The sequence below is a fragment of the Platalea leucorodia genome, assembly GCF_965183815.1.
Source record: "Platalea leucorodia genome assembly, chromosome: 4".
In the NCBI taxonomy this organism is placed as follows: Eukaryota; Metazoa; Chordata; class Aves; order Pelecaniformes; family Threskiornithidae; genus Platalea; species Platalea leucorodia.
In genome coordinates this window covers 61853029-61878418 of record NC_138826.1, presented here as the reverse complement: position 1 = coordinate 61878418, position 25390 = coordinate 61853029, and the positions used below count along the sequence as shown (strand labels likewise).

Genomic DNA, 25390 nt, shown 5'->3' with positions numbered 1-25390 from the left:
ATGGGGAATCAGTCTTTATTTTAGCATCTGCCTCAATCTCAGAAAACAGAGGAAGCATCTTTGCTTTAATTCTGATTCCCTTTTCCTTTAACGTTGGTTTCCCTTCTCAATTTCCTGACTAATACCTTTTAAACTTACAACTATGGATCTTTAAGAACTAAATAAATGCAAAAGTATAAGCCAAACCAATGCACTGCAAACTGACGTAAATAGAAGTAGACCAGACAGCATGGAATTAAATGAACAAAAATGGCCAGTTTATTCACTGGAACAGTTATGCATTACACTGTAATTTTAATTGCAACATAAAGATGTAAGAATCAGTATATCGGCTTCTTTTAATTATTTTCTTCAGCACTAGAGTGTTTTTCCCAACCATTTGACTGCATGATCATATTACACATGTACAAGCACAGACTTTATGAATCCCTCACAAGGCATTAATCTAGGATTGTCTACAAGGACAAGGAAAGTTAACATGGGAATTACTTCAATTTTAAAAACAAATGATGCATTTTTGGAAACAAGAGTTATTTAACTTTTTTGCTTTTAGCATAAAGTAGCAACAGGAAGAGTTTCCAATATTCAGTCTTTAGCAAATGAACATATATACTTTTATATTCTTCATCATCTAGAAACACTCCATCATTTAACCCCAAGAAGGCAGGACAACATAATGTCAATTCAACATAGAAGTAGCTGAGTTATTACAGCAGTAAACATACAGTATACAAATTTGTGTTTGTCACAAACTCCACCAATGTTAAAACTCTTTTGAAAGGAACACAGCAATTTGTATGGTTCGTTAGATACAGAACATCATGCAAATGGAAACATTCAATAGATTACAAAAATCACAAAACATCAGTTTTTTTTTTTTTAATTGTTTACAAAGGATCAAGTTAATTAACCCTTTAACAGTCAAACCACAGGGCTGAAAATCAATAGGGCAATAACTAATGGAATGGACTTAATTTATCCACTGGCATACCAGACATAGCCATATCTGTGAACAGGAGGGAAAAAAAATAAAGCTAGATTACTCTTATTTCTTCTTCATAGCTGATAAAATAACAACTCAGCTAGCAAGTCAGTCTGCTTGAAACTTTTATCAATCGCTAGTGTTTACTGATTTCCAAAATATTCTTAAAATCCAATAACCATGTAATCAATAAAAACTTTTAAACTCTGTTTACTAATGCAAAGAAAAAAACATACACTCTTCTCCACCCTTTCTTTTACAGCAAATCACGATAATCAAAACAAATACAGAGCTTCATAGAAAGACATTTTTGTAAAAAAAAGGCCCTATCACCCAGAGTCTGCCTGCACGTTAACTCCAGTCATGGAATATAGGATTTTTCCTTTACCTTTTGTCAGTTTGTCACTTGGTTGCTATTAGATTTCACAAAGGGGATTTTCAAGAGCTCCACAGGAAACAGATTAAAAACCAATAAGGATTTAAGCCGTGCACCTCCAAATGAAAGATACAGACTCTCTGTGATAGTCATCTTGCCTTTCTAGCAAGAGGAATATGCAGATTGCACAAGAAATAAGAATTTTCTAGCTTAGTTATGGATATGGAAAAGCTACACAATGTTAAGAATCTCATGCACGCATTTTACATTGCATATTTAGATGCATTTGTGCCTGAAGGCGAAAGGCAATTACTTTTTTGTTTCTTTTCCACAGGATGCTTAATTATACTAAAAAAACCCTTAATGGCTAAAAAAGTCTGAATATTGTATATCCCTTTCAGACTCACTGCACACACAGCAAAGGAAAACTGAAGAAAAGTGATGACTGGAATTTTTAAAGAGGTAACTGTAGCAATTCTCATACTTCAAAGGTAAAACTTCAGTGCCTGCTGTTCTCAAACGAAGATTTCCAAAGTACAAAAGAAAGAAATTTACTGTAACCTCAGTGGATATGCATCTTCCGCCAAAGAAAGGAACAGACCTCAAAAGAGCTGATATAATCTATACTTTATGATGATGATGAATCCAGCTATAGTGGAATTGGTAGCACAACTACTGACTTTGGCATTGCACGCTGAACGATAAGGTTGGTATCAAAATAAGGGCCCAGACTCAAGGGTGTCGTTCCCAGTGTGATACGGGCTGGGTCATATTTTACTAACAGCTTACTTAAGTATTTCCAACAGAACTATTGTGAGCAGCCTTCATAGATGAGGTCATATGTCATAAGTGAGGTTCTATTTCATAATGTAATCTCCTTTCTGTTCACACTTAAATATGGCAAATGGCTTAAACAAGTTCACAATTTTTTAAAATAAAAAAATAAACTGAAAGTTATCTTGGCATTAAAACTTGCAGCATTAATTACAGTTTCATTCTATGAACCCTACTGTATAGCTATGGTTACATTAATTTACTGGGAAAAATGTGGATGGAGAAAGCACAGAGATGCCAACCTGTCAATTAGATCAATCAGAAAGAATATCACTATTGCCTCCATCTAGAAGGCAGAAACTTCTATATGATTAGCATGAAAAATGGTAATATTTCCTCTTTCTGTAAAATCTCCATTTATCTTCTGACTGGTAGAAAATGTATTTTCCATACTATTACATGTTACAATTTATTTATTCATCTTTTTCTCCCCTTATATTTGGGGTTTTTTTTCTATTTTTTCCTTTTCTTTTTTTCCCCACACATTTCCTATAAACTGGATTTCCGGAAGTGGATCATTTCACTGAACAAGGAATATTTTTTCACTACATCTGAAAAATAAAACCCAAAGCAAAATGCCCCAGAACTGAACAGTCTATTCCAAACACAAAGAAATTTCAAGGCCATCATAGAGAACAAAAGCTGCATTTCAGATGCGAAAGTCAGAGCAGAATTTGAATTGCTTCCTTACCCTGTAGGACACATTTCAGCATTTCTGAGTATACTCAACAGTTACAAATATATGTATAATTTTTTTCTTAATCTTTAAACAGAATAGATATCAACACATCATAAATTAATTTTAAATGGGCAAAATATAATATTTTGCAACCCTTAAAAAAAACACGCTTTTGTTTCTGGTTTTGTCTGCATGTAAATATTTCCTACAAAATCTCTCACAAAGTTGCATGTTATCAATCACTATATAATAAAGAAGAGCTTATCATCTCAAGTTCAAGATACGTATTTTATTTTGTACTGGTTAACTGACAAAAGTTGTCCCAGGGACCTACACCGTTTTATAACTTATAAATGCAATAAGTAAAGCCATTTATAAATTTAAGCTGGTTTGTTTCTAGTTCTCTTACCTTTCCAACACTTAAGTTTTACTACATATAAAAAAATGTAAATTGAAAACTTAGAAATTAAGGATTTAAAGCTTAAGAGAATAAAAAAATTAATAAACCCACTTATTTCTATAAAACGGGGCCACAATTTCTATACCATTGGATGCTGTTTCGTAACTCCTGATCCACACGGACATACCAGTACAATGGTTCGATTTCCCAAAGTTGCTCTGCAAATCACAACTGGAAACAAATACGTTTCTAAACAACTGTTCCGATACAACATTTTTTCCAATAAATTTGTATCTATATAGAAAGGAAATGTATTTCACTGAGTTTCTGTTTAATTTAACTTAAATTCAGGGAAAACATGTTTGATTTGGATATGAAAATAGGAAAAACTATTCCAAGTGAAGCCTGCAGTAACTGTAATTCAAAGTGCAATGCAAATTCTTTTTCTGTTTAACAATATACAGTAGCTGTCTTTGTTGGATGCAGACGTGGCCACTGTGTGATATTCATACATCAGTCTGACAAGGTCAGGAATTCTGAGCTGCTTTTTGAAGGCAGAATTTGCCTCAGACAAAATGTTTTGTTTTGTTTTTTTTAAATAAAAATCAAAGTAGCAGCTAATATCAGTATCAGACAGTATGATAGAGCTGAACAAGTTTTTACTTGACTTTTCTATGACAAGACAACACATAGGTTAAGTATGATACTGAACAGTGATGTAAATGTACAAGAGAAGAATCATGCGAACTGCATGGAAACCGAAGTCGAAACACTGCCGAGTGTTGTCTGTTTGATCTGATCAGAATTGGATATCAGTTTGTTCCTGTTTTCTCCACCTCTGACTCTGAATGTTTTGTTACAATAGCTCAGCTGCTTTGCCAAGGTTACATGACATACACTGTTGATGACATAGAGTATTTCTATTTACAGCACCTTTGTTACTGGTACTATGGTAATAATGATTTGTTAGGCACACTGAGTGGTCACCGATTCTTTCCTCTGCTGATGTTTTGTGTATCGTAACATTTGGTAAGCACTGTTACTAACAGAAGACCGACTTCATTTTCTCAGATTCAGGCAGAATATGAAAGCATTATTCCAACCACACCTGCAGCAATTTTTTCTCCCCAGCTGCTCTGTACCTTAAGCTGTACTCTGTTTCCCGCTTCTAGGTCATATGTATGCTGCAGAGAAGGAATAAAGACGTGGAAATATCTAAGCCTTTCTTCTGTAAATAAATTAAGGCCACCTGACAAAGCAAGGAGTCTGCTAGTTACCAGCAAGTAGGCAGGTAGGCAGTACTGCAGACTTTTTTTCTAGCTGATGACCAGACGGGAAGCCCATAGAGGCTGAACCATGACCCCCTACTTAACCACTTGCCTTGCTGTCAGGTACTGTGCAAAATAAATTCCTCTATCCTTGATTTTGTTCTGAAACTCACTACTTTTTAAGAAAAAACCCAGACTTACTCAGCTTTTACAGGAAAGAATCTTTAACTAGGAACACTGTGCACTGTTGCGATAGAGTCTGCGTAGTGTAGATCACCTGAGTATTTGTCATAAACTGACATGAGCTAAGGTTCTGTGTCTGTTGATTTTTGGCAAGGAAAAAATGCAATACAGTTAAGTCCTACTAACTTTGATCCACACCGTTAACCCTACCCGCATGTGTTCTTTCGCCACAGAATACTTAACACGAAACGCATACAACTTTGCCATTCATCCTAGCCTTTCACGGTAAGGCCTCGAACTAGTATCCTGAATATGGGAGCGGGAGGAAAGAATGTTTATAATTAGCACGCAACATCTTACTTGTTTTAGATTTTCTTTCTCAGATACCAAATAGAAAGTAACACCAAAAAACAGCACCAATTCATCTACTTGTCTGAAATGCAAAAATATAATTACGATGCAAGAAAACAACTGAAAACAAATCAATGCATCATCCTTTCATCTCCTTCTTAGGCTTAATAATTATCTTTCAGTGAAGAGCTAGAACAAAATCAGAAGCTAGTGTAATAGGAATTAAAAAAAACCAAGTGCATAAACAATATAAGTGCAGCAGCAAAATATACAGTCATTGTTAACATTCCAATTCAACCCATTTCCAACATTTTTGTGCAATAAAAATTGGCCGTATGCTGGCCAATGCAACAAGCCTCTTTTTAATATTAACACAGTCGTTCTTCACTTAAGCTATTTCTGCTTGTTTTTAAAAAACAAAATCAATTAAACACAACTCTCACAAAGAAAAAAAAGACTGTATTTTATAAACACAAAATTCTGGTGCAAATAAAGTAAGAAATAAATATCACACCCTTAATGACAAAAGGAAATTTGAACTGGTTCCTATGGCTGAACTTAGAGGATGTGAGGGTAGGATTTTTGTAACATACTTTTTTTAATATTGGCTTAAGTCTCTCATTATTTCAGAGGTAAAGCCAAGCAGCTGGGAGGAACATTTTTGTCGAGATGTTAAATTTCACTACACTTTAGTTGTGACAGCAAAGTTTGAATACAATCAGAGGAACCATAAAAAGTCTTCTTGATAGGTTGGGCTCTGTGCTTTGTGTTCTTCTTCTCAACCTTCCCTCAGTCGCCAGAGCAGGGGATATGAATCCAGACTTGTCAATGCAGCAACAAGGCAGGATTGTCTACCCGCTTGCTGGGAACAACCCCAACCTTTGTTTCGTGAACTCCACTCTGTTTGCATTTTCTCTTACGTTGCATATGAAGATTAGGGGTAAGGAGGAGGCTTAGAGAGACAGTTGAGAGGGGCACACTGAGAGCTGGAATGTGGCTGCTCTTCTGGAAGAGCATTAGGACTGAAAATTAAAAAGAAAAGAGAAAAAGTGCTTAAAATACATGGCAAACTTTTTACATGCATGTAAACAGCACAGGGCTGGAAACAAATTTTAAAAGGGAATGAAACCTCATCTATAAATCTGTAACCTCAGATACACAGTATACATAAAGAAAATCCTCAGTGCACACACATTCAGTGACACCTTGCTGCATACATGAAATGCCACCGATACCCTGCTTGCCAGTTCATGTATTGCTGTTTGGATGCTCTGGTGAAAAATGCTGTGTGGAGAAATGAATGCATGTGCGAAACGGGGGAGCAAATTTGAAGGACAAAATACAGGTGCCATCTTTATGGGAACATTAAAGATTTTCTATATGCAACTGATTAATTGTTTGAAATGAAGGACAGTGCCAGTCTGGAAATCGTGTTTCATCACTTTGCAAAAATGTGATCTCTTACTGAGTGTGACATATTTACTAGTACATTTGTACAAATACGGTGTAACCTTCCTTGTCAGGCAACATAAGCATTACATATTTTGTAATTAACACTTCCAAAGGGTGGAGTTTTTTGTGTTTTGTTTTCTTTTGGTTTTGTGCTGTTTGAATCCTCTTCAGTTCCGTCATATAGTTTTGTCACTTGACTGTTTTTCATGTACAATTTGTCTGATAACAGCATTCACCCCTTAAACCTCTAAATGTGCATTTATAGTGTACACTGTCATATAGTGCAGAGAGGTCTGAACTAGCTTTCAGCAAACCAGGTAGGGCTGGAGTTGCCGCCTGGAGGCACAAAGATAAGGGGCAGCTAACACAAACATACCCCACTTCTTGGTGCAGACTTCCAGGGTGCTCCTGCTAGAAAAGCTTCAGATACTCAGGTTTGCTCATTTAAAGGCAGCTTAGCAGTCTACGCTACGCTGCAGTAGGCAATGCAGGCACAGCTTAAGTGAGCTCTGTATGATTCCTCAGCCTCAGCCTGTCCTGCTTTAAAAGGGTGAACTTCAGCTCATCTAGCCAATGTCAAGCTAAGTGACAGCCATTAAACTTTCAAGGAAAGCATGTGGCAAAACAAGATACAAAAGAACAGAAGTAAATGCAATTTATAAAAAAAAAAAAAAAATAAATCCAAAACCCAGTTCTTTGATGTGTCTGGGAGAGTTTTTTTCCTAATGCTTCAACTGTTCTACAGTCTTGAAGTTATCCCAAGCTCAACAATGTGCTATATGATGAAGCACAATCATTTATGTCCCTGTCTTCAAGCAAATTTGCCTTTTCCATTTTCCTTCTTTAGAAACTGTGCTGTTACATATTATCACTGCAGCACAGACTATCGGAGTGTTGGCTGACGGAATGCAATTAGACTGTCGCTGGAAATGAATCAATTTGAAATGCCAAAGGTACTTGAAAATCTGCCACTGGAAATGCAAGCGATACTAAAAATGTCTGTAGTTCCACATATAGCATTTACTCAGGGAAACAAAGAAATGACATTGCACTTGCTTGAAGGCAGAAACAAGTGTGCACCATCACCATTAAGAAAGTAGATGGCAATATCCACATTTTTAAATCAGAGAAGCCTAGGAGACTATGACCACAAATCCACAGGTATTCCAGTTCAGGAGGAGCTACGGTCCTTGAACCTCTGGGCTTATTTGAAGATCATAGACTTGCATGTCTTAAGTTAGATTCTGTTTCACATTAATGCTCCTGAAGATGAGTTTCCTGATTGCAAAATGGCTGGTGAGAATGGGTTATAGAAGCTCAGGACCTCACAAGCTTTGCTTTATGCTCATCTGTCTGAGGAGGCCACTCCCAAAGCATCTAGTGTTACGGACTGTGACTCCTCAGTTTACATATAGATTTAGTCCAACCCTAAGCACCTAGGCATAAATATTTAATCTAAAATATTTTCTTGAAGTTTAGTAGTTGGACTTGTGTAATCAAACACTCTGAGAAGATGCCAAACTTGTCTTCTCTAAGTAATTCTTTCCATGGATGTAACTATCCTTTTCTTTTGCCATATTCTGCCACATACAGATGCAGATACAGCATCTAAAGACGGATCTGAGTGAGACCTTTGCCTACTCCACTCAAATGAGTCTGTGTCAGGAATGACTGCAGATCGACCCAAAAGGTCTGCATTTACTCGCAAACCTATCCACTCATCAAGAGCCAGCTCCTGGCTTTGGCACCTCCTAAGTTTTCAAGATAGGCTTAGGAGAAGCACTAGTCTTAAATCCTTCAGAGAAATAAAAGTGAATTAGAACTTTAGCATCACATTTGGGGAAGACAAACAAGGTGGTGGTCATGTTACCCTACAAAGACTGCCTTACTCTCCTCCCTTGCTGCCCCATTTCTTTTTTCAAAGGACTTCTGTAATTGTCAGAAGGGAACAGAAACTCGACAGACATTTTCCTTGGTCATTAGCAGAGATGTGGTTGTCTTTTGGGGCTTCCTTCCCAACTTTAAAAATAAGCAACACAAGATGTTCATGCTCTGAGAGAGAGGACTGGTGAGGAAATGGCCATAGTTAAGACTAGTTATATACAGCAATGGCCTAGAACAGGACCTCTTTGAGACACATGAGATTCTCCTCTACACAAATATGCACCACCATAATAATGCTTTGGCACGACCTTCAGTACAAAGTCAGCCCTGACTGCAAATACTGTAACACAAATTATCCCAGATTAAACTCAGATTAGGAAGCACTATGCTTAGAATTACATTCGTTTTCTCTTCATGGTAATTCTGTGTTGCTTCTCACTTTGAAATACAAGCACGCTTCTATGCACAGAAGAAATATAAACCTTTGTCTCACCATTCCCCTTTCAATCAATAACAAATATTAGGGGCATTAGGAAGAGAAAAAATTATAAGGTTATCAAGCACCTTTGCAGCAACATATATACACCTATCACTTGCAATCCCAGTAGATTTAAACCTTATCCTAACACTCTACCATTATACCATCCTCTCTTCAGAAACACAATACATCCAGTTCATTAACGCAGATTACTGTAGCAGTATATAAACAAAAATTACATCAGAATTGCAAGTGACACATGGCATGCAGTGTGCTTTTTATGGCAGTATAGGTGATCGTGGCAGCAGGTCCTGGAGCTGAGCTATCAGGCATATTGACAATCACAGGCAGTAGAGGATGGCAGGTGAGATTAATAACACGAAGCAACAGAGAGACATGGAAGAACCTGAATCTGTTGACTATTAACTGAGAATAAGGAAGAACATTGTTACATTCCCGCTGTAGCATAAGTGCAGCTTTTAAAACATTTGGGTTTAATACACAGTTTTGTAAACCTCCCTTTAAAGGCAGGTATGATTTGGGGATTTATTCATTCAGTTGATGAATGAGGTCTGTGTCATTTTTTGTATTAGTATTATTGTCTGATTTTAAGCAGCTCGTTTTTCCCCGGCACTCAAAATGCTAATCATGTATTTCTAAAATCAATTGGAAAATAGCATGCAAAGCCCTTCGGTGTTGGTAAGTACTCTGTTCTCCATCTTAAAGATGCCATTCGCATGCAATATTGTATGGCATTGATTGTAACTGTAACAAATCAGCAATGAAAAATATAAACAGACCAGTGATATTTTCAGAATGCAACCATTTTGCATGCAGTAATATTTCACCTTTTTTAATTTATTTACTATTTCATATGAAATAAAAGCATTATTTCTTATTAAAAACTAATATTAATTCCATTCGCAGTATCAGGGGTTTGGGTCTTTTTGTTTTGTTTTTTTTGGGGTTTTTTTTGGGTTTTTTTTATTAATAGGTGACTTGGGTCTAGAATTTGGCCTCTGATAATGAATATGACGTTTTCACTGCATTCAACGGAAACCTGAATACAATTCAAAGACAGACACACTCTTTTTAATGTGGGATGATGGCAATATTTTAGTCTTGTCCAATATAGTCCATCAGACAGGTAGCTATGGATGCTAGGAAGGGTGAACATCATCCAGTAATTTTCAGGGTAGGCCTAGATCTGGTTGCTTGCCCCGTACTCCTGGACATAGAAATTGAGGTGATGCACGGAAGGAAGAGCGAGACTTTCACGAATTGGTGCATCAGTTTACTTAGAAATTCTCTCACAAGAAGTTCTTGCAGATTCTCCACATCAAGTTCCAGTTGAAATATGCAGACATAAGCAAAAAGACAGACAGATGTATAGCTAAATAAATTGACTAGATGTGTCCTGGAGTTTCATGTGGCTTGAATCTGTTTGTTCATAGCTTATCCAGTGAGGTTCACCAAAACCTATGCACTGGAATCGCAATTACTAGAAAATCCAGAGTTACACAAGCCCCACTTAAAAATCAGTATAGATAAAGGATGAGGGAAAACTCTCTGTATTTGATGTTGAAGTTCAGAGTGAATCTACCTGTGTTATGGTCAGGCATATTAACTAGTTTGAACATGGTTAGACATATTGCAGGACACAGGAAACATCTGTGTGAATTACAAGTCTTAACAAGCTATTGTTTGATCCGGGGTGAAATGCCACTGAGAGGTCACATTACTGCAAGAGTAATGTTAGAGACTTCAAAAACAAACATACCTCTCTCTTAAAATGGGTGACTGCAGGACTGGGCACAGCTTTAACCTGCCTCATCAGAAGCAGATTTCTGTCATCACATGATTAAAAGCATGTGTGCTGTACCAGGAGGGACTATCAGAGGATGAGGAAGGGCAGCACAAGCTCCTGTCTTCCTCCTCTGCTGGATTTAGAAAATCTGAACCTCGGTAAATCTAAATGGTTCTTTAAATGCCTTCAAATTTTACTCCAGATTTGAATTATTTTATTTAAAGCACTCAACAACTTATGCCATCATGCTGACTTGCATTAAATCTGTTGTTATGCTTCACTGCTTTACAAGACTGTGCAGCTACGTGGCCGAGACAAGCAAGGCAACGGTGTTAATGTATCAAAAATAGCATGCTGTTTTCACTTCATCGGAAGAGTATCAATCTAGTGGTAAAAAACAATAGTCATTTGAAAGTCAATAGTTCGGCTAAGTATACAGGTGTGTGGTGTTTGTGGGATGACTGATCTGAATTTTTACAAATGTTAAAGATATTTTTAGTTATCATTATTGTTTCCCATACACCAGGGTTCTGATTTGGAAACACAGCGAGAAAGTCCTCTTGAACAACATTTCCAGTTTTGGTTGTAGCTAATGAGGTCTTCCTCATGGAGCAAGAATTCAGGGACAAACCAGAAAAACCCTGAGACTTCCCTTTGGACCTTATCCCTTTCTGTAGTTTTGTTTGCAGAACGAGATAATGCTTGCAGGCAAATGTATAGCAGTAGTAGATCAGGTAGGTCTTCCATTCTGAGAAGGATTTTTAAAACTGCAGGATCAATTGTTTGTTAGCATTTAGAGAGGATGGCATTAAACCGTATTCTCTACCGGGAGAGTAAGAAGGAACAGAATAGGCTTTGGTTTTGTGGTAGTAAATTAAATAGGATTTAAGTAAGACTTGTTGACATTAAACTTCTGTAAAACCAAAGCACCTAATGATGTTCTCAAATTGTTGTAACATCTAGAATATAGCAGAAACCACTTCACAGGGATTTTAAATGGAACTCGTAACTTTTTTTTCAGTGTGCTGTAAAACGCCAACTGCAAACCAGTAAACAGTACTTAACAGTTATAACGAACTTTCACCAACTTCCCAGTAAAATTTTCATAATTCCCTTATATAGTAAGGAAGTTAATAATACTTTCACTTTATAGGCAGTAATAGAGGCGCACAAATGAAGCGGTTGCTTCAAGGCCACCGAGAAACCCCCTGTGACTCGCAGAATTAGTGCTCAGCAGTGCCAGATGTGTGGTCTGAAAGCTGTACCACACCCATTCCCCACTGGGCATCACTGCAGACTTCCACGCACGTGAAGTTTAGAACTGAGTGGGAAATAGCTTCGTTATACGTAGAGCTATAAATCAGCTTGCTCACTACAGATCAGGCTAAGGTCTAAAAATAACATAACCTATTTCAAATGAGGGAGTATAGTCATAAGTGAATAAATACACAGAATATACCGTGAACTGTTAAGAAAAGTATTGCAATCTCTTTTTGCTTAGGTTGGTTTTTGTGCCTTAACTCAACTATCTCAGAAGCATGATTTGACCTTTGCACCACCTACGAGCAAGGACACCAGGAGTTTACTTTTAACAACAAGATTAAGATCTGACTGTGGTTGGACTGAGTTTCCAGGTCGGGGAGAGCTTTCTCAGAAGTGTCTGCTAAAATCTCACAAGTGCCTTTAAAATACTAACTTTTAAAAAGAGAAGTCTACACCTACCCCTAAAATTAAAAGTCACCCATTTATATAAATTTATCTAGCAACAAAATAAATTCGTTATTATTTTGGCATCACTGAGAAACTGTCTGCATAAAAAGACCAAATGAGGACTGCAAGATCCAACTTTGCGTTCGTTTCCATATTTTTACACGGATATAAGTGTGTGAATGCTGTGATTCATGTTTGTACTGTCACTGCAGAAACTATCACTGTTCCGCAAGTTGTTAAAAATTTACTGTTAGTGAAGACGTTCAGTGAAGAGCTTTTGTATAAGGAAGAGGAGGGGAGTTGCAGATGTGCATGCAGCTATGTGCAAAGAGAAAAGAGTTAGTTAAGTTTACCTGACAGTCTGGCAATCTGGCCCCCTGGCTAGTTGTGAGCCGTGTGGCGGTATGGAGGCAGCAGGCTGCTGACAATCTACAAGAAACTGATAAATTAGACATATATACAGAGAGATTACAGAGCAAGGGGTTAGTAACAGTAGTACACAGGCTTCGCATCTGATGGAGAGATTTAGTGAGGAATGTGTTCTTGGTTCCTTATCTGACAGAAACACCTTTTTTTCCTGATAGTAATAGCATTAGTTGTTGCCTTTTTTCTTTTCACAAGAATCAGTGAAGACATTTTTGTTTGTCTTCCCTTAGCTTTGGCAATTTTTGTTTAAACAGCAACAGTGGGCTGTATTGAGGATCTGGGTTAAAACCTTGTACTCATCATTCTTCTGCTGGGGATGAAGTTGTTTTACTTACATCTAATGTAAAAAGTGTCAATAAAGCTACTTAAAATTTCTCCAGAGAACCTACATCCATATAACAACACTTACAGATGCCATCTCATTATTGTCTTCGAGAAAATGCTTCCAAGAAAGTCTTCGCGACTTCTAAATAGTGCTTGTGAGGTTATTTTTTGTAGGGAAAAGGGAAAAATTGATACAGTTGGTTTTCACTGTTCTGTCTAGATTATTTTATGAATTCTCTGCCAAAGCAGTTTCCACATTAATCACTTGCAAAGCTGTATTCTAGTTCTTAATTTATTAAATAACTGTAAAGCCAAATAATCCTTTGTTGCTATGATTTTACATTTGGAATATGAAAACAGCTTTAAACTCAGTAATACCTGTGGGACTTAAGAAAAGTAGTTGAACAAGACAAGCCTGCTTTCTAGCTCACTAGTTTCTACCAAGATTTCCAGATCTCAAGATTTGCTAATTTTCCCTGCAGCGGTCTGGCCTTTCATTCCACAGCCTGTGTGATTCAGATTGTCAGACAAGAGAGTCATCAGGGTCCTTTCAAACATCAAAATCTATGGGTGAAATTCTGACCATCTGGAAAACTACTGGAGATTACTTTTTGTCTCCAGCAGGGTTTGCAGACATATCATCCTCTCTGCTTCAACTTGATTCTCAACCTGACTCTTCTGTGGAAAGAAGTTACTTTTCCCTGAACCTTAAAAATGAGATGACTAGACTTCATATACTTAGAAAGAATTTGATATTTTTTTTTTCCGATTGGCTGCTACGTAAACCTCAACACCGGTAATCATTTCTCTTTACAATATGGATGTTTTCCAAAACCCACTTCTATTCTTTGCCTCAATCAAGTGGAAGAGCATGTAAGTAATATGCTGTCAAGAGTCTTGAGATGACATCAGGTACAATGAAGAGCAACACACCTTCCTAGCAACACTGAACATCATGTGCGGTATCCTAACATTTCCTTTTCATATAAGCCCAGAGTGTTTCCCCCTACTTCCTATGAAGATCTGTGCTGACCTCCAGTGGGTGGAAGCAAGTGTACCCAAATCACTGGTTTCTTACTGCTTCAGCCAAGAGGAGAGGGTTTTGGACGTATTTTCAAGTGCACAGGTACCTATGTCAGAAAAACACATGCACAGTTAGTGCTGACACCATTGTGCCAGGAAGCAGAAATGGAATAAGAAAGGATACTGTGCCATTCTCTCATATACCAGGATGGTCACTATAGTCCTCAGTATGTCTTTTAGCAGAGGAGTGTGAGAGTTTGCAATGTATTTGAGCCATGAACAGAAGAGTCTGTCACTTCAGCACAAAGCTGTATTAAAAGAAATGGTACCTGGGGGGACAGACAGAGCAGGCTAACTGCAGACGGGAAATGACTGTAAAAAAAAAAAAAAAAAAAAAGTCTTATTCTAAACAAACTAGTTTGCAGAAGCCCAAAGCGAAGTCAGCTTATAGAAGATAGTCAGTGAGAAATGGGATACAGAACAGAATGCTGTGTGATGAAAAGCTGCAGACAGGTTTCATAAATACAGAAGAAATCGTTCTGACAGCCTTTTCCAGAACAACGCAAATGCCTGATTTATGATCCTATTCCAACATCTCAAACATCCTCCAAATATTTTATGATACCTCTTCATCTGCTAGTTTTGGCAGAACGCATGAATAGAGAGTCAGATCTGCAAGCATTATGCAATCTGGATAATAACTATTCGATGTGAGCAAACTCCCTCAACCTCACATGAAACAACAGTTCTACCTGGGGTCAGCAATGCTCACACAATGTGGCTCACAATCACTTACATCAGTATGATATCTGGTGATCCACATGACTTAAAATGGCTGAATCGTCCTCCTACATCCTCCAGGAGTGAAGTTTTTGAGGATTATGCTAGGAAAGAGCTAAGCAGAATGCGTATGGCTTACATACATGCATTTCAAATTCAAAGGAGCTCTTATCCTTATCTTGGACTTATGTCCAAGTGGCTATGCCAGAGCTAACTTTATTCCTTACACATTTAATCCTTTTAAGTATTTTGGAGGGCTTATAACCCTATTATCTAATGCCATGACAGTCATAAACACAATGTAACAAGAAGTAATTTTAAAGGTGAAAATTAGAAGCCAGCATTCAGTCCTTCCCTTCTACTAAGGAACTCCTGCCTGTATTAAATAAATGTTTGTTTCTTTCTGAAATACTCTGTTGAAGGTTAAAAGTTTCAAAGGTGCCTTTACTGATTCTGGGGTCAAGGTCACACACCATAAAGACAAGGAAAGAAAGACATGCTCTCTTTTACTAAAAAATAAAAGCAAATAAAAAAATTACATTGGAGGAGGCTTGTTGCCAGTATTCTTCAAATCTCAGGGAGTGTCAGTTGACCTACACAGTGAAAGTTCGCTATTTGTGTAAAAGACACTTGGGAAATGGACACAAATTATATTTCCTGGTGTGTCTTCAGAGAACACCATCAACAAAATGATTAATAAAGCTATTAAATACAGACTATCTTATTTCTCCATCATCTCCAGTTTCTGTGAGGAAATAAACTACTGGGGGCAGGGGGTGGGCTGGCTGATGTCTTAAGAGATCATTTACAATTCTATGAACCTATAACGAACAAACGAAGTTCAGTGACCATTTCAACCACAAAAGGCAAAGAGGAGCTATTGTACACATCAGTTTTCACTGAATCCAGCAGGACTTCAGTCTGTACAGGGTCCTGTGGCAGTATCAGACAACGTACACCACTGCATCCGTTGGAGCTTTGAGGCTTGACTCGTGATATGTGTTAGGCCTGTTCCAATTTTCCAGTTCTTAACACTTTAGCCATTTGCTGGCAATGGTGATATAAAAGGCTCAGAGATTTCCTCTCTCACAGATTAGCCAGTGCTGATTTTCCTTTGGAATCTAATGCCCAGTCCTAATCGGGCTAATCAGTTCCTGATACAAGAGCATTAAAAATACAAAGTTCAGAGAAGCTACATCTGCTCATATGAGGACTGAATGTGCTGCTATAAATTATCTGCCGTGAGCAAATCTCACAAAAAAGTATTTTCCTGTACTTCCCTTCGACTTGGCCACAAAAACAACGCATTTCCCTCATGTCACAAGGTGTGCTCTGCCCTCCAGTCTGTGAACTGGGTGACTCCAATCAACACAGGCCCACTTAACTGGGTTATTAGTGTCCAAGAGGTGGGCATGCCTTCTGTTGACATCAGCAATGTCCTCAATGAAAATCCTACAGGCAAGCATTTTCAGTCCCACCTGCTCAGGACCCAGCATGGTGCAATGGAACATTTCAGCACATTTTGACACTCAGTAAATTACTAATCTCTACACAGTACTGTCAAAGACCGAGACTAGTAAGAATCCCAAGATAAGCACTGGGGATGCTGTGAACCAGTAACTGACATATAACATACTTTTATCTGTGTCTAGTTCAGTTAATCAATGGAGATCTTTTTTCTCTTTTATCTAAAAGGGTAAAATTGACAGTCAAACAACAAACCAATCAAACATTTTTTTTTTTACAGGTACTGTTACATATTTGGTATTTCTGATATGAAAAACACTGGGGAAAAAAATCTGTTCTTGATAAAAGAAAAGCTCTCAAGAAATACTTATGACAAAAGGCGAGATTGAGACTTTTTCAGTCTTTTGAAACAAACTTTCCTTAGCATCCCATGGACCACTACATGCCAACAGAAAGTCCTTCTTTCCTAGCTAAAAGTTTTCCAGCGATCTCACTTTGTGTCATGCTACCCAATGTCAATTAACTTGCTCCATAAAGTTTGAGGAATTTGATAACATGTCTATGAAGATGTTATTGACAATTTACTTGAAAAGAGAAGCTGTCTCCATTTATGATGGTAATGAATTGTTTTCTTCCCTGAGATGTCAGTTTAATGGGAAAGAATGAATGGTTAATAGCATGAGTCAAAAGTATTGGGCAAAGAACAAATCAGTAGTCTTCTAGTTGTGCAGAGGCAGAAACACGTTGCATCACACAGCAAGTCCTACAAAGACAATAAATTAATCCTCTCTACTCAAAGGTGGGGAACAAGGAAAATTTCCAAATCCAAAAGACAAACCTGGGATGTCAAGAAGAACAGGGCAGAGGGTACTAAAACACTTGCCCACGTGCTGAGTTGAGATCTGTAGAGATGCTTTCAAACTGTAATCTGACAGGATGAGAAAAGTCCCAAAACTGTTTATGTCCAGAGGTGATGGAGACATAAGTTTATACTATTATTTGACTAGCTGATTTCACTTATAATTTATCTCTGTTTTTCTAATGGATGCCAAGAAAACTTTGACCTTCCTCAAGGCCAAGAGGAACTTTAAGTGCTAATGGTTATCACAAAGAACAGCTGGTGAGAGGACAGCTGTGGCTTACCTTAGGAAAAAAGCATGAACAATGGTACAGGTCAAAGATTAGAAGAGTCCCTTCGCCTGCTTCCAGGGTCAGTTTGGGTCTGGAAATAACAGAGTTACCTCTGCCCTATGCACAGCCCCAGCTGGTCAGTCTGCCAGCTGCAAACTGGGTGCAGCTCTGCATGTCTGTGGGCTGTCCCTGAAAGGAGAGGACTATGGTAGAGCAACCACATGGAGCCTGGCCAGCTTTATTAACCCCAGCTCTCTCAGAACAGGATTAACTTGGGTTGTCCTGGCTTGGGAGCAAACGGAGCAGTGGCAAGGAACTCAGCTATCGTAGAGAGCCATTGTACAACTCCATGAGAGCCAGCCCTGCTCTAGCACAGCTAGCACACAGTTAGCTCCTGCACAGACATTTTCCAGTACACAGATTCTCTGGGTTTTCACACTGTGAGTTTTACATCTGCTGCTATTAAACTGAATAATGGATAGTTGATTGGAGATAGACAAATTTATCAACCAAGTATCAGTTTTGGCTTAATTCATGGAAAAGCTGATCTACTATGAAATTTTTATGTGAAGTCTTGCACATATGCAGGTAATATATCTTAAGCTTGCTATTTAGAGAAACTTGGTGTCTTAGGTTACTGTTGGTTGGAGATGTTTCAACACCTTCCGCTACTTATTTCTTAGTCTTCTCAAAAATTATTTGAAGAATAAAGGTTAAGAGACTTGAGCATGCTGCTGAACTCCCATTCACACACAGAGCTGAAGGCATCAGTAATATCAACATATTGCACTAAGATGCAATAGGCCAGCAGTAGGATGCATCTAAAATCCTCTCATCTTCTGTCATCTCCACATGTCCACTCTTTTTCTTGCAAAGGTGGCCTAGGAATGTCCCACTGTTTCTACACTCCCAAGCTTCTGATGCAGGCCGCCTCCTCCTCCTCTCAGATCTTTACCTTCAGGACAAGGTCAGACAGAGTAAACATAACAGAGAGACTTCCGCTAAATGCTTCTCAGGAGCAAGAGCAAGTGATTGAGCTTAATGGAACAGGTAGGGTATTTAATTGCTATTTTCTTAAAGCATTTAGAGAAATGCTATCTGTCTTGGCAATTTCCGCAAACCAACTCATGGACCATCACTAACAACTTCACGCACTACCTGACAGACATGGTTTAGTAGGTCACTGATTCAGTGGTTTTCCAGAACATGTCAGGTTTCTTGGCTGTGTTCTAGTGAGTTCTTTCATCTATACAACAGCTACACTGTATGGAGTGGTTTTTCGCCTTATTTCCTTATTTTGCATGACTTGATCTCTACTTTCTTTTTAGACCTGAATTACCCCCAACCTAGAAAGCTGTTCCCCCATCAGGCTATGTGCTTCAGTGGTACTGTAAGTTCAAAGTATAGTAATATAGTGATATCCCAGCCTTGCCCTTTGCTGTAGCTCATATTAAGAATAATTTTTAAAAAAGAAATAATACTTAGTCATTAATAAAATTAGTGAAATGCATTTCTCTCCAATTACAGACTAAGAACATTAAGAGGTTTCTTGGCAGCTCTGTAGGCTTTTTCACACTTTCTGTATCATGATGTATTTATGTTATTTCTCAAATGGTTTCTGTGAATGCTTTAAATAATTCCTCATTAAATCTACTGGGAAGCTAAATAATGGGTTAGTAAAATAGCAGAAATGGAAATGGTGGAAGCTGAAAATATATATTCAGTTCCTTTTATATACAGTTCATAAAAAGCACATTTAGAAAGGTCTGATGATTCATGAAATACTTACTAAAAGACACACACATTTTAAACACTTCAAAAGAGGAAAATAAAGGTTTTAAAAATACAGAAATCATCACGCTTCTGTCTTGTTGGTTACCCATCTTCCATGGAAACGTGTGTAGGATACATTTCAGATGGCCACAACTATGTCCAAACCAAAAATACTTGCACTATTTTACGGGTGAAGAAGGGCCTGATCCGAAACTTGAAGTCAGTGGGAATGGTAACTTTAGTAGGCTTTGGAAGAAACAACATAAGGTACAACTATAAGCTTTCAGGGCCCTAAAAAGTGCAGACAGGGAGATACTTACAATTAGGGATACTAGTCTTGATTAAAGAATTGTTGGTGAGCTTACTCCATACACCACAACATCCCAAGGAGCTGCTCTATTAGAGAGCTAAAATATCAGCATGTCTAATTTAAACAGAGACTCACTTCAGCTTTGCCTATTTTATGAGATGAGAAGCACAATATTGAGTATTCCTGTATATTTGATGGTAAAAAAATCAATAAGTTATGAAACCACATTAAACCTTGTCATAAAAGAAGATAAAGATGGATGGCTTTTGTTACCAACATTGTCAGGATATTTCAAAAGCTGTTTTAGTTAATTGATAAGACTGGATTCCAAAGCCCAAAATTTTCATAGAAAGCAACAAATATCTGGTAACACGCCTTAAAGATACAATGTGTCACCTGTAAACCTGTTTAGTTAAAAACAACCAGAAGTCTAGTAAGATTTTACTGGAGAACTTCAACAAAAGATGCTAATATTAACCATTCCATCCAGCAATGCTGTCACAACTTCGATACAGAGAGAAAAATGTCAATAACCTTTTAATGAAAATATACAACAGTAAGGCATAGATTTCACTGCAATCTTTTTTTTATTTATTTTTTTTTTTAATATTTTAACAAACAGATTGGGTCTTCTATTAAAAATAGGTTTCAATTCAGAAATGCTTTCTTTATATAGTGAAAAATACAAATAGAAATAAAATGAAACTCGTAGAACTGCAGTGAATTCATGCCATAATAGCTAAATTATATTGAAGTAGCTAAATTATATTGATCAGCATGAAATGTATGGTCTCGTCAGTGATAACTGGAAAGCTAAATGCAAGAGGGGAAAAGCATAGAGCAAAAAGGTCCTATTCACAGTGGCACCAAGAGGTAAAAGTACATTTAGCTAGTTGACTTCTTCATCAGTTACAGCCAACTAATGTCCTTGGCAAGGATACTGTTCTCCAAATTCAAAACGGCCTCCACAAGGACAATCTACCATGCTTGAAATGGCATAAATATGTAATGCTCATTAAGCTTAGTTAAATGAGCATACCAGATGCAGGACATGGCCCTGAGAGCAGGAAGATATATACATATATCTGTATATATGCACTAATACTGCTCATTAAACAATGAACACATATACACACAAATATGGAATGTTTACAAAACCCACAGAAAAACAGAACAATGCAGAACAAAAAGTGAACACAGATAATAAGTTAATAATGACTGAATTATCCTTTTTCTGAAGAGCATCATGTACAGGTAAAAAGAAGTACACTTGTTTTTAAAAAACCCTGCTAAAATGCGTAAAATCCATTTTTCACAGAGAGCAGAGACAGTTTAGACCAATACCACATGAGTCTTGCAATAGCCAGTAGCCTGCCTGATTACACAAGCTCAGAGACTTCTTGAAGGTACAGGATCACCATCGCCACAAGTACATTCTTGGTAGATAAAAATACAACACATTCATAGCTGAGGACTCAGAAGAATTATCCGTGGATCTCTAGTTAGGCAAATGGCAATTTGCACTCGGGCTGTAAATTTGCATTGTCAGAATAAAGTTGTGGGTTTTTTTTAAAATAATGGTTCTGAAGAACTTTCATGCTCCAGCTGCTTTGCATTGCTTGGATGAAGCAAATCAAACTTACCTGATTGAACAATCAGAGCAGACTAGTCTGACTAGTTAAATATTATATGGCCGCATATCTTATTTAGTAGCAGTGACTCAGTTAACCACCTACCCTGCTTTTCAAGAATAAACTCTTTCGAGTAATATACAGGTAAATCGGTATTGGTCATGAACTAGAATTCAGAATAAAATTCTTTAACACAAATCAGCATAGAAAGAGGTATCTAGATCCTAGTCACGTTGATTTTCCTTTTCATTAATCTATAAAATTCCTTCACAAAGGAGAAGTAAGAAATATTTAAAACTGTTCACTGGGTGACCTGGGCAGTCATAAAGATCTACAGAGCACCCTCCTAGCAAAATTCAGGTCTGAGCTCATAGTGTTCTTCAAAGGACTTCTTCCACAATCATTTTTAAAAGAAGTTGTGCTTTCGTCCGTGTTCAGATTTCTAACAGTCCTGCTGTTTCAAAATGGAGAAGTGCATAAAAAAGCAAAGTTGAGGTACAGAAGTAATGTCTATAGTACCAAGGTTTAGAAATCCATGAGGAGCTTTCTGACAACGGTACTTAAGCTCCAAAGCAAAGCTGGGACTATTTTTGGCAAAATATTTCTAAACAAACAAAAAACGTGCACAGCTAAAGACCTTAAACTTAAACCCTTTTCACCATACAATGAAAGAAGACACAAACCCACTATCAAAAATTTATTCCCCCTACCTTTCCAATGCTGTAAGGTGCGCAGGCTCATCTCTGCAGAAAGCCTCCACTGCGGACAGTAGTATCAGCCTGAGCCTCCCTCGGTCATTTTCCCAACCCCTTCATCCAAAAGGGGAGAGTAAAGAGAGCTTCATTTCCTACCAAGGGCTTCTGCCCATAATATTCCTTTTGAAGATGCTTTCCCATATCTTCACACTGCCTAAACAACGTGAAGAAGCAAAAAGCAGGAGCCAAAGCCAAGAATCTTGCCCCACATGATAAATTCCACTTTAACATTATTTTAAGAAAAATATATAAGAAGGAACATGAGCTTCTGATTACACAGAGAATAACCTTTTACTGAATATTTCTGAAAATCATATCCTAAGCAAGGCACTTTGAAAAAGCTCAAAATCCAGCAAGAAAAAAAATAAAATAGCAGTAGGGCATATTCCTCATCCCTTGTGCTAGGAAGGGTTACTCAACACATCACACGGCCTATCAAAAACCTCTAACTCCCAGTAACACTAATGACGACCCTACTCAGCAGACCCTCTGCTCTTTGTTATGTTAAATTTTGTTTGTGCTACATCAAACAGATCAATGTATTCCCAGGTTTCTAACCTATTCTTCACAGGTGAAACCAATTCCAGTGTAAAGGGCAATTAACAAAGACAACTCTTAAGCAATTCCCCTTGAGTCCCAGCTTAAAGACTTAATTGGAAAACTTCTTAGGACCTCTATATTTGGGTGATTTGAGTTTTTTCATTATCCTTTTCCTTGTTAGGTTTAAGAAATAATTTCTACCTACAGATACTGTAAGTTAGCTCTCGGAGACACTAGTGACTTTGTTTTCGGGCCCTGTGTATGAAAATTTGGAAGAAGTTTGAAGGCAACTGCAAAGGAAAGGCCATTTTTAATACAGTGTTGCACACTGTCAAATCCAGCCTGAGGCTTTCTATATGCCCTGACTTCTTCATGTAGTTATGAAAACAGCCACATGCAAAAGCAGGCTGGAACTGTGTTGAGTACATACGGGCTGGTTCTGTCTATCAGAAGAATAAAGACTTTAAAGTGTAAAAATAATAGAAAATAACAGAAGAAAAGAAGAAACACACAGCAAAGCTAAATGCATGCTGCTACCTAGGGGAGGTGAAACATGATACTTTGGAAATGGACTGAGTGGTATTTTTAGCCAGAGCAGTTAGGAGCTCTTTCTTCAATTAGAAAGCCTAGATAAATTTATACTGCCACACTCGATGTCAGTCAAATGGAAACCTAGTAGGAAATGACAATCTCTTTCATGAGAGGTGTTTAATTCACCTGGTCTTCACTAGTGAGCCTTCATGCCAGGGTCTGCCTCTGAAGAAGGCAGCCAAAAACAGTCCCAGCATTCTCTCTACCAGGTAGCCAGCAGCAGTCAAAGCTGAGGCCAGAGCATGGTGAAGGCGGTCTCTTCTGCCAAGCACCAAGTCCAGAAGAAGGTGCAAGGGAAAGATAGGCACAGCTTGCCTACAGCATGGGCAGGGGAGCCTGCCCGGTTTCTGCCTCTACCAACTTCAGTTATTTTGGCTCCTGGTCTCCATCAAATGCATTCCCTGCTACAGCCTCCCAGTCCCCACGACACTGGGAGCTAATGAAAGGATACGGAAGCCTGCACGTCACATGGGTGAAATATTTATGTGAAGGAAATAGTTCACAAATTTAAAAGAAAACAAACTCAAAACCTGATTGCATTTACTTTAGGCTTCATTGCTCCTCCACTCCTGAGGACACAGCCTCAAGCCAAGCTATACCCTGCTCCACAGTGTTTGAGCTTGGGTGCTGCTCTTTTGCAACCTCTCTGATGAAGAAGCAGGTGTGGGTTGCGACATTTCTTGCTGGCTTGCTTGACTGCACAAATCATCCGAGAAAAGAAACTCTTTCTGATACAAGGCTTTTAAACATTCCCTATAAAAGCAGCAGAACAACATCCTTCACTGTTGCTTACTTTCAGGAAACAGATAATTAGACAGATGGCAAAAAAATCCTGCTTGGTGAATCATTCCTTTTAACAGTAAGAAATCTTCCAGAAACTGGCAAGAACAATGCTGAAAAATTCCCTACCTAATCCTCAACCTGATTCTAACGTGGGCCCTGCTAATACTGGAGTCTGAGTGCTCAGAAAGATCTCTGGTTTGAACCTGTCTGTCTAGCAGGCTGAGACTAAGGCCACGTGATGGCATAAAATTCTGACAAATGCATTCAGAAAGCTGGGACTGTTGTAGATTCATAAGGACAATTGTAACATAAATCAATAATACCATCTCAAGACCCTTATACTCTGAATATGTAGAGATGTACCTGAAGTACCAGGTAACACTCCAGACAAACATTATTTTCTGGACAATTCTACTTTTCAGGCTGCTTCATCCTTTGGCTTCTGTTCCTAGAAAAAGTTAGAGACCTTGTCAGTGTTGCTCAATCTGTGGTCTGTGTATCTGTGATGCTCCATGAGATATCAGATGCCGGTCCATGAAAACAGTGAAAAAAAAAAATTTCATGCATGAAGACAGTCAGGATCCAGAGTCGCAGATTCAAAGACCACGTATTATACCATTTTACTAACAATTTTGCAATACAGTAAATTGTGTTTACCTATCTGTGGAGCACAGGGTTTTTTTGAATCATTACTTCTTCCAACCACTAAACTGCATTTACAATATAGAGTCAGAGTTCTTCACACAAAGGTCATTCAGTCCCTTGGATTAAAACCTGGTTCTCCTTGGCCTGGCACTCTTGTAAATTGTACATGGGAAGTACAATTACAATTCCAAGAGTATTGTAAATTGTTTGTTAGAAGATGGCCATTTTGGGGCTTAGATCCTCAAACTGGGGAGTTTGGCTATACAGAAAATGCAAAATCCAGTTCTTTAAAGAGATGTAAGTGTCCATCAGAAAGAAAATCATCGTTATTCTGTTGTAGGATGAAGAGGAAAGAATACAACAGACACTGCCAGTGTTTAGGATACAGATTCCTGTCTATGGGGTAGAAAACGAACATATGGTCTTCCATTGCCAACAGAATACAATGGAATTGCTGAAAGATCAGTACTATTAATAAAGTCTTTGCTTCTTTCCCCCTCCCCGCCTTTTACTCCCCAGGAGCCAGCTCTTTGATTTATTTACTGCAACACTCCTTATCAAAATGTCTTGTTTAGACTCTCTGCAGTTTTACACTTGTCCTCTGAGTGGGTGTTACTTGCGTGGCACTACTCAAAGGCAGCTGGGATATTGCTGGCACTAAGTGAGAGATATAACGTATTATAGGGTATTTCTCAGCTTTCCAGAATAAACATTTACTTGAGCAGAAACCACTTTATGGGTTTTAGCTTTTATATTTTCTACTTATGCTATTTGTGTATAACAAATTTCAAAACAAAGAATGAAAAA

General features: G+C 38.0%; 1 protein-coding gene across 3 annotated transcripts in view; it reads right to left on the bottom strand.

The window, feature by feature from the left end:
- Positions 1 to 332: 332 nt before the first annotated feature.
- BICD1 (BICD cargo adaptor 1) overlaps positions 333 to 25390 on the bottom strand; it is a 189149-nt gene continuing 164091 nt past the window's right edge. Inside the window, exons 9-10 of one of the 3 annotated variants that reach the window (XM_082310129.1) lie at positions 12758 to 12833; positions 333 to 6095 (exon numbers count right to left, since the gene is read on the bottom strand). In XM_082310129.1, the coding sequence (XP_082166255.1) occupies positions 6008 to 6095; positions 12758 to 12833 (164 nt within the window). In that variant the 3' untranslated portion in view covers positions 333 to 6007. The remainder of the gene's footprint in view (positions 6096 to 12757; positions 12834 to 25390) is intronic. The other 2 variants (XM_082310124.1, XM_082310126.1) reach the window with 2 other exon arrangements.